Source organism: Myotis lucifugus, unplaced genomic scaffold (genome assembly GCF_000147115.1).
Source record: "Myotis lucifugus unplaced genomic scaffold, Myoluc2.0 scaffold_5, whole genome shotgun sequence".
In the NCBI taxonomy this organism is placed as follows: Eukaryota; Metazoa; Chordata; class Mammalia; order Chiroptera; family Vespertilionidae; genus Myotis; species Myotis lucifugus.
The window spans coordinates 1,079,457-1,088,247 of NW_005871053.1; the positions used below are offsets into that span (position 1 = coordinate 1,079,457).

At 53.8% G+C, this 8,791-nt stretch overlaps 1 protein-coding gene across 1 annotated transcript in view; it reads left to right on the plus strand.

Moving 5' to 3' along the window:
• SNED1 (sushi, nidogen and EGF like domains 1) overlaps positions 1 to 8,575 on the plus strand; it is a 49,728-nt gene extending 41,153 nt beyond the window's left edge. Inside the window, exons 23-29 of the mRNA XM_023743373.1 lie at positions 124 to 405; positions 1,516 to 1,660; positions 1,753 to 1,835; positions 3,256 to 3,348; positions 4,014 to 4,130; positions 4,602 to 4,689; positions 8,113 to 8,575. Of these exons, the coding sequence (XP_023599141.1) occupies positions 124 to 405; positions 1,516 to 1,660; positions 1,753 to 1,835; positions 3,256 to 3,348; positions 4,014 to 4,130; positions 4,602 to 4,689; positions 8,113 to 8,416 (1,112 nt within the window). The 3' untranslated portion in view covers positions 8,417 to 8,575. The remainder of the gene's footprint in view (positions 1 to 123; positions 406 to 1,515; positions 1,661 to 1,752; positions 1,836 to 3,255; positions 3,349 to 4,013; positions 4,131 to 4,601; positions 4,690 to 8,112) is intronic.
• Positions 8,576 to 8,791: the final 216 nt, after the last annotated feature.

The window sequence follows — 8,791 nt, forward strand, 5'->3', positions numbered from 1 at the left end:
GTAACTAAATCTGGCTTCAAATGTGGCTTCCGCGAGGCCGGTGTCAGATCTTTAAACTATGTCCTGGACACAAGAACCCATCAGCCCCCTTCCCCTCCCTCCCCTGCTCTGTGCCTCTTCCAGGGCCTCTGCCGCCAGCAAACCTGACTGCCACCCGAGTCACGGCCACCTCTGCCCATGTGGTCTGGGATGCCCCCACTCCAGGCACCTCACTGGAGGCGTACGTCATCAACGTGACCACCAGCCAGAGCACCAAGAGCCGCTACGTCCCCAATGGGAGGCTGGTGTCCTACACGATACGGGACCTGGTGCCCGGGCGGCGGTACCAGCTCTCAGTGACAGCCGTGCAAAGCACAGAGGGTGACCAGCTGCACAGCGAGCCTGCTCACCTCTACATCATCACCTGTGAGTGCAGGGCAGCAGGCACAGGGCCGGGTGGGCCACCTGCACCCCACGACCCTCACCCCGCATGGCCACACTGTCCAAAGACAGCCTAGAAATAGGACTGTGTCCACACGGGTGAATTTGTGTGAAAAGCGGAGGGGAAGGAAGGGTTCATGGACAGTTGATGCTGGGTCAGCAGAATGCAACTTGGAAAAGCAGCATTTTGCTCCTCACCTTGTGCTGTCCAACTCTGTGGACCCCAGACAGGCTGAACATCAAATATAGGGCACCACCAGAAATAGGTGCTGAGAGAAGGCAGTGGTAGGACCCCAGTGAGGAGAGCAGTGTGGGAGGGCCCAGGGAGGGGGCCAGGCTGACCCAAGAGGAGCCACTGGACAGGAGCAGGGGAAAGAGAGGCCAGGACAGCCATAGGAGGGGTTGCGGGGAGAGGCAGGAAGGAAAGCCAGAATGGATGGACAGGAGGGGAAGCAGCTCAGGAGCACGGCGGCTCCAATGGGCCACACTAAGGATGTGGACCTGCCCCCAAGTGCATGGAGGCCCTTCGGGTCCCCCCGAGGTTCTGCATGGCCCTGCTCATACTTTAAAGCTCACGGGAGGTGCTGCGGAAGATGGAGTGTCTGAGCATGGCAGGCTGCTTGGAGTCAGACCCAGCTCAGCTCAGCTCCAGGGCATGCTGGGGCCACCTCCATGAGCTGGTCCAGGGAGGAGGGGTGTACAGGGGCTGAAGCATGTAGCTAGATGACAAGGACCCACCGAGAAACCATACTGTCATTCTCAGGGCAAGTGTGGGGTGGCGGCCTCGGCCAAGGGAAGTCCCACCAGGTCGGGTGCCTGGCCCTGCCCTACAGGTGGGGAACCTGGGCCCAGGGTGGGGGGCTAGGACCAGCCCCCCTCAACACTGCCAGGCAGTGTCTGCTTCCCAGTAGGAATGCTGTGGCTCCTCCTCAGGTGGGATGTGGGGTCTAGGCTTCTCACAAAGCCATAAAGGCACCACTGGACCGCAGGGACGGTCAGGTCCCTTTAGTTCTCTCTGAGCAGTGGGGCAAGAAGACAAAGGGAAGCCCCAGACCTGCCTTATGTGCTCCCCACCCCGTCATTCACTGCCTGCAGCCCCAAGGGACAGCTCCAACAGACACTGGCATCGAGAAGGACTCCACCCACGGGTGCTCAGAAACAGACCAGTCCCAGTGCGCCTGCCGGAGCTGCGTCTACTCAGTGACCACGGGGCCCTCGAAATGCCAACACAGGCGCCCAGGTACACGCCTCTGCCATCAGCCCCCTCTGGATAACCTGGCATGGCCCTAGGCATGGAGCTCCGCGTGGCGACATTAGTGACTCTCCCGGCAGGTTCTCGGAGCTCGTAGACGGCAGAGGACGAGTGAGTGCCAAGTTCAGTGGCTCACCTGGCAAATCGGTCACCGTGAGATCACGTGAGTACCAATGCCAACCTTAATGGCCTCACTGTCACTCACCACCCCCAGCACAGGAGGGATGAGGCCCCTAAACCTGAACTCAAAGATGACTCCCAGTGCCTACATCACCTCTGGACAGTGCCCACGCCCTGGCCTCTGGGGTCAGCATGAATTGCTCACGCCATCCAGAGTCAGAGGAACCTTCCTGATACGGGTTGAGGGTGCAGGTTGCTGGCAGGGCACATGAGAGAGGATGAAAAAGTTAACATATTAGAAGCAGGTCCAAGACATGGAAGCTTTGCTTGCGAAGCCAGGACTCCAAGCATTGTTGGTAAGCAGTAGACAGGAGAGTGTGGCTCCATCTGAGGTGTTGCTACTCACAGAGGTCCCTGGACCAGCAACACCAGCCTGGGGGCTGCTAGACATGCAGGGTCCTGCTCGGAGCTGTGCAGGAGGAATCCGTCTGCCAAGAAGGAGCCAGGTGACGGGCACGCAGTGTGGCCCCAGGAGCTCACATCCTCATCACACTGAGGTCATATCCCATGTTAAAAGCAGAGCCTTTGGGTTTATGTCCTGCTTGGCCCAGACTAGCGGGACCTCTGCCTGGCCCAGCAGCATAGGGCATGAGCAATGGATTGAGAAGCCCTGGCCCTTCCCTCCTGGCACAGCAGGCCTTCCCCAAAATCCTGACATGGCAGGCCCACAGGCTGCCACAGACGACCTCAGACTATGGGTGGGGATCCCCAGGCCTCACCCTCACCCTCACTACTAAGCCAGAATCTCACCTTCACAGAGTTCTCTGGCAGAGAGCCTAATCAACAGTTCAATGAGAAGTTTCCGCCAATGCCAGCGTTCCTAGGCAGGGGACAGGTGCACCAGGGAGTGATGAGGGAGGGCAGAGCGTCCATAGCCCTCGGTGACCAGGAGTGGGGAGGGCACAGGCAGGGACCTGCAGAGAAGCTGACCTGCAGTTAGGGGCGGCCAAGTGTGCGATCTGCCTGAGCGCAGATATGAGGGAGAGGAGGTGTCATCACACCCGAGAATCAGGGGTGGCAGAGAGGAGATGGAGTTTGAAGGAGACTTAGAAGCTGAGGCCAGGAGGTCAGCAGGAGGTTCGGCCCTGCTCGGGCCACTGGTTACCTTCACAAAGAAGCTTTGGCCGGGGCAGCAGTGGAAGCCGGGTCCCTGTGGAGGGTTGGCAGGAGGTGAGGGCTGGCCCCACTTGGAGAAATGTGGGTCTTCCTGGAGACAGTGCCAGAGACCATGGGTTCTGTGCCCAAGTTGGGGAGCCAGCATGCGAGTGAGCATCCTACTCCTGCCACACAGGATGGCCCTACACCCTGAGGGAGAGAAGCAGCTCAGGAGAAGGCCCAGGGACAGTCTTGGGTGAGAAGCAGCAGGCCATGTGGTCAGCACTGCTCATCCTGGTTTCTCCTAGAACCCACAGCTCTGGTGCAGCTCGAGGACACCACTGAGCAGGTCAGCCTGGCCCTGCAGCACCCCAAACGTGACGGCGACAAGGATGTGGGAAGTAAGTCAGCAGGAATGGACTTCCAGGGCTGAGCACCCAGAGTGGGAACAGGAGGCACTGAGCCTGCCCCAGGGGCAGCCAGATGCCCCACCCCGGAAAGGAGGCACTTGGCACCACGTCCTTTTACAGACCAACTACCCAGATCTGTCTGGACGTACCCTGTCCCTCCTGCCCCTGCCCCTCACCACATACGGCAGCCCTCCCACCGCCTCCCTGCAGAGGAACGTGTTGAGAAAAAGGCAGGAATCCACAGAGGGGCAGCACTGAGCATGGCCCAGCTGGAGCACCACCTGGCAGACCCAGGCTCAGCGAACAGGGCCAGCAGGGCCCCTGCTGACACTGGGCCACACCGGGCCTAGACTGTCCCCAGCACAGTCCTCCATCCGGAGAGAAGGGGGTGGAAGCACAGGCTAGGGCAGAGCCAGGAGTCTCTCCTGAGACCACCAGTGCCCGACCATAATCTAAGCAGTGACTCGAGGCTCCTCCGCCACGGAGGGCTCAGCACTGAGGGTCCCAGCAGAAGCACTGTTTGGACCCTGGCCCTCAAGGTAATGGGGTCAGAGCCAAGCATCTCTCTGACCACCTGAAACGGGACCACAATGTGGCAATGCCAGCAGGCCTTCCTCTGGGGTCCTAGAGACTAACCACTCATGACCTGTTTGCAGACACCCCTGGGAACTGTACAGAAAACCCCTGTCAGAACGGAGGCACCTGCGTGCCAGGCGTGGACACCCACAGCTGTGACTGCAGCCCAGGGTTCAAAGGCAGGCACTGCGAGCTTGGTAAGTCAGGGCCCGTTCAGGCCTGCCCTTGAGATGCCTGTTACAGCAGGCTGGGCTGAGACTGCTAGGCCAGGATGGGTTTGCCATGAAGTGCCCAGACTTCCAGGTGTCCAGGCACGGAGGTGGCAGGCAATGAGTCACTGGGCTGCTCACAGCCCCGGAGTGCCAGGCCAAAAGGTGCAGCCTGGACAAGTGGGGGATCTGGGGACAGCCAGAAAGTAAGGAACACAGAGTGACAGCCACCCCCACAGTGAGAGGTGGGTGGGGGGGCTATTTTTGGCTCAGGGGCCAAAGGTGGTGGGAGGGAAAAGGGCCACAGGCCTCCCTCAGGAGACTTTTGGAGTAAACCCTGAGGGGAACCAGCCTGCAGGCTCCAAGGACCCCAGCCCGGGTGTGGGTCTCCCAAGGGTGCTGGAGAGGGCAGCCAGGGCCCGAGCCGCAGTGAGCCTCGGCCTCTTTTGTGCTCTGCAGCCTGTAAAAAGCAGCCCCAGCCCTGCACGCGCCTGTTCTCGGAGACCAAGTCCCTGCCAGTCTGGGAAGGAGGTGTCTGCCACCACGTGTAAGTTTCTTCCCTCTGTCCCTGACCTCCGGAGTGTTTCCACAAAGTCCAGCTCACCCCACAGAGGCTTGTGTTGACCACCTGTTCCTGCCATATGACAAATTAGGAAACTGAGGCAGAAAGGCTGAACAACTTGTCTGAGTCCATGCAGCAGGGAGCAGAGGCACAGGAGTTCTGGAACCCTGACACCCTGGCTCTGGACCCTTCGGGCGGCATTAGCCCCCTTCCCTGGACAGCAGGGTCCTCTCTGCCATGGAGCCCCCGGAAAACTAAACAGCAGCCTGTGAGAGCTGGAGTCGGCTCTGCCACTAAGTGGTGATGAGGCCTTGCTCGCCTCTTAGGACCTTTCTTGCTCACACTCTGTGACCCTGGGTCCCACTCACAATCTGGTTAGTCAGCCAATACATATGAGCACATCTGGGAACCAGGCACAGCTCTAACCCTTGGCACATGCAGTGAACAGGACACGCCCTCGCCCTGCCCGCGGCTCCTTCCATCCAGAGGGAGACAGCCATCCACAGAGAGCATAGGTGTGTTAGACACAGGAAGTTCTGAGCTGCACTAGGACTTGGGATCTGCGTTGAAAGGCCTTCGACTTGGGGTCTGGGGAATGGCCATCCAAAGCCATAGCAGCCACCAGCTCCCGGGGGCCTGACTAGGAGAGCTCCGCTCCTGCCAGAATCTCCCCACCCCACCCCTTCCTCAGGGTTGGGTCTGCTTTACGCCCAGGCTCACAGCCTTGGTTTTCACTGCAGGGACCAGACCACATTTTAACATAATGACTTATGTGATTGGTTTAAATCTACCACATTGCTACTTGTTTTCTATGTTCCATCTAATCTTGTTACCTTTTTCTCTTTTCCTGCCTACTTCTGGATTATTTCTTAAGATCCTGTTTTACCTCTCCTGTTGGCTCATTGGTTATACTTCTTTGGTTTAAATTTTAGTGGATCTAGAGATTAACAATTTGCTCATCACAGTATCCCTTTATCTAAGGGAAGACTTGCCTCTACTTCCCCTCAGTTCTGACTACTGATGTCAGACTTTTACTTCCACCATGCTCCAAGCTGCAAAACGTTGTTTTCCTCTCAACAATATATTTTAAAATGTTGAGAGCAAAATCTTTTGTATTTACCTGCATGTCCGCCATTTCCGGCAGTCACCCCTACAGTGTAGGTCTGCTAGCAATGAATTCTCTCTGCTCCTAAAAAGGTTTTTACTTCACCTTCATTTTTTAAGGATAAAGTTGCTAAATACAAAATTCTTGGTTGACATTTTTTTTCTTTCCACACTCTAAAGAGGTAGGTCCTTCGTCTTCTGCCTTGCCTGGTTTCAGATAAGAAGACTATGAAATATGTCCCCAAACTCCCTGTGGCTGCTTCTGTTTTCTCTTTATTACTGGTTTCAGGAAACTTACCTATGATGTGCTTTCGTGTGGTTGTGTGTGTGTGTGTGTGTTTACTCTTTGGAGTTTATTAAGCTTCTTGTATCTCTGTGTTTTTAGCTTTCATCAGATTTGCAACATTTTGGCCAATATTTCTTTAAAATATTTTTCTGTTCCTCCACTTCTCTCCTCTCCTGGAATTCCACTTATGCATGTATTAGACTGATGTTGTCCCATAGGTCACTGAGGCTCCTTTCATTTTTTTTCCCCCCCAGTCTTTTTCTCTATTCATTTTAGATAGATCCTACTGCTATGCCTTCAAGTTCACTGACCTTTCCTCCTGCAGTGTCTTACCGACCACTAATCCAGTTGGCAAAATTTCCATTTTCTTCAGAAGTCCCACTTAATTCTTTCTTAAATCTTCCATGTCTCTCATTACGTTTACATTTTTCCTTTAGACCACTGAACATGTGGAACAAAATTTATCATAGATGTTTAAGGCCTTTTCTGCTGTTTCTGTCACTGCTCTCATTTCTAGGTGTTTTTCTAATCAATTATTTTTGCCTATTTATGAGTTTCTCGATTCTTTGTCCAATTCTTTGAATGTCTTATAATTTTTGTTGGATGCTGGATGTTGTAAACTTTATTACTGCGTGCTGGATTTTTAAATATTTTTTTGTACTCTTCAAGAATGTTGGGTGTTTTTTTTTTCTGCAAGGCAGTTATTTTGACTTTGATTCTTTTGAGGCTTGCTAAGGGTGGCTTTAGCACCAGCTTTGTTCTGGGATTAATTCTGCCCCACTTCTAAGGCATGGCCTTACTGGGGTTTTTATTTTTATAGAATGGCCTCTTATTGAGCAAGATCTCTCCACTCTGGCTCTCTTCCACTGCATGGCTCCCTCCTCTCCAGTGCTCCACCCCACACGGTCCCACTGCCTCTGTCTTCCCAACTCCACTCTGTTTCAACTTGCAACCACTGCTTGGAACCTCTGACCTGACACGAAGTCCAAAAAGTATCTCCAGAATGAGTTCCAGGGTGACCACAGGACTCATCTCATTCATTTCCCTTCTCTCAGGGATCATAGTCTTGCTCTGTTTTCTAATATCTGGAAAAAAGTTACTTCTTATATTCTGTCCAGTTCTCTGGTTGTTTGCATTGGGAGGTAGTTCCTGATCCTGTTACTCCCTGATGGCTGGAAGTCTTACCAAAGGCCTTAACTCCCAATGGCTCTCCTAGACGATTGGTCGGCAAACTGCGGCTTGCGAGCCACATGCGGCTCTTTGGCCCCTTGAGTGTGGCCACGAAGTTTCAATCGCACTGTACGTGCGCGCCCGCACGTGGTATATTGTGGAAGAGCCACACTCAAGGGGCCGCAGTTTGCTGACCACTGGCCTAGATTGAGCACATGAGCTGGAGCTGTGCCCATCCAACTCCCTGGATCTCTCTTTCACAGGTGTGATGTTTGAGAGTTTTAAAAAGAACCAAAGTCCTTTCCATTCATTGTCATCTATAAACCTGTGAGAGAGGTAATATGAATTATTCCCATTTTACACAGAACTGAGGCTTAAGTTCCAGAGACAGGCTAGGTAGAGCATGAAGTCAGCTCTCCTGTTCCACGCCGTTCACATCTAATGCCTGCATCTCCAAGGTTTCTCACAGTGAACTGCCCATCAGTGGAGAAGTGGGTCATAGCATCTCAAGGCCACTGGGCCAAGTGGCCTGCCTCAAGCAACATATGTCCTTTAAATTTCACATTTTCTCTCTTAATATCATATAACTGTCAACACTCCTCAAAATGTATTTAAAATGGGTGTGTCTTATTTTATGTAAACTATGCCTTGGTAAAGTTAATTTTAAAAAGTACATGACTTTTATGTGGGACATTTCAATATGCCCCTATAAGGTAAAGTTTTATTAAGAAAATAATGGCCTTTCCCTCAAACACCTGCACGGGTATCTGGTCTCCATGTAGCCTAGGTGAAGCAGCTGGGCACCATTCTGCTCCAGTTCCTGCCTTGATGGAGCTTTCTTGTGACAGGTATAAACGAGTCTACAAGGTACACCAGGATATCTGCTTCAAAGAGAGCTGTGAGAGCACAAGCATCAAGAAAACCCCAAGCAGGTGCGTCTCAGGAGGAGGCCCTGCTTGTCCTGCTGTGGCTCACAGGGCCACGGGCAAGGGGACTGAGCACTGTGGATACAACAGGCCTGGGGCTGAGCCAGGCTGTCTATCTGCCCAGAGTGCATGTGAGCACCCCGGACAGGAGGAGCTAGGCATGGTGGGTGCTGGGGTGGTCAGAGGGTGGGTGCTGTGGGAGGTCACAGGGTTAGTGCTAGGGTAGGGTCACAGGGTGGTGCTGGGGCTGTGAGGGGGTGACTCTGGTCATGCATGTGCACTCAGTATCCTGGGTGCTCAAAATGGGAAGCATTAGGACAGACCCAAGTACATAACTGCAAATACAGCAAGTCTCCGTTTACTTTTTACCCTCTCACACCTAGGTTCCTTCCCTAAAGGGCTCAAGGTAGTCACAATAATCCTATATAATAAAGAGGTAATATGCAAATTGACTATAACATCCTTGCACAAGATGGCCTGCAGGGCAGGGCAGTTGTAGGCGATCAGGCCAGCAGGGGAGGGCAGTTAGGGGTAGAGCAGGCTGGCAGGGGAGTAGTTAGGGAGTGATCAGGCTGGCAGGAAGAAGCAGTTAGGGGCAATC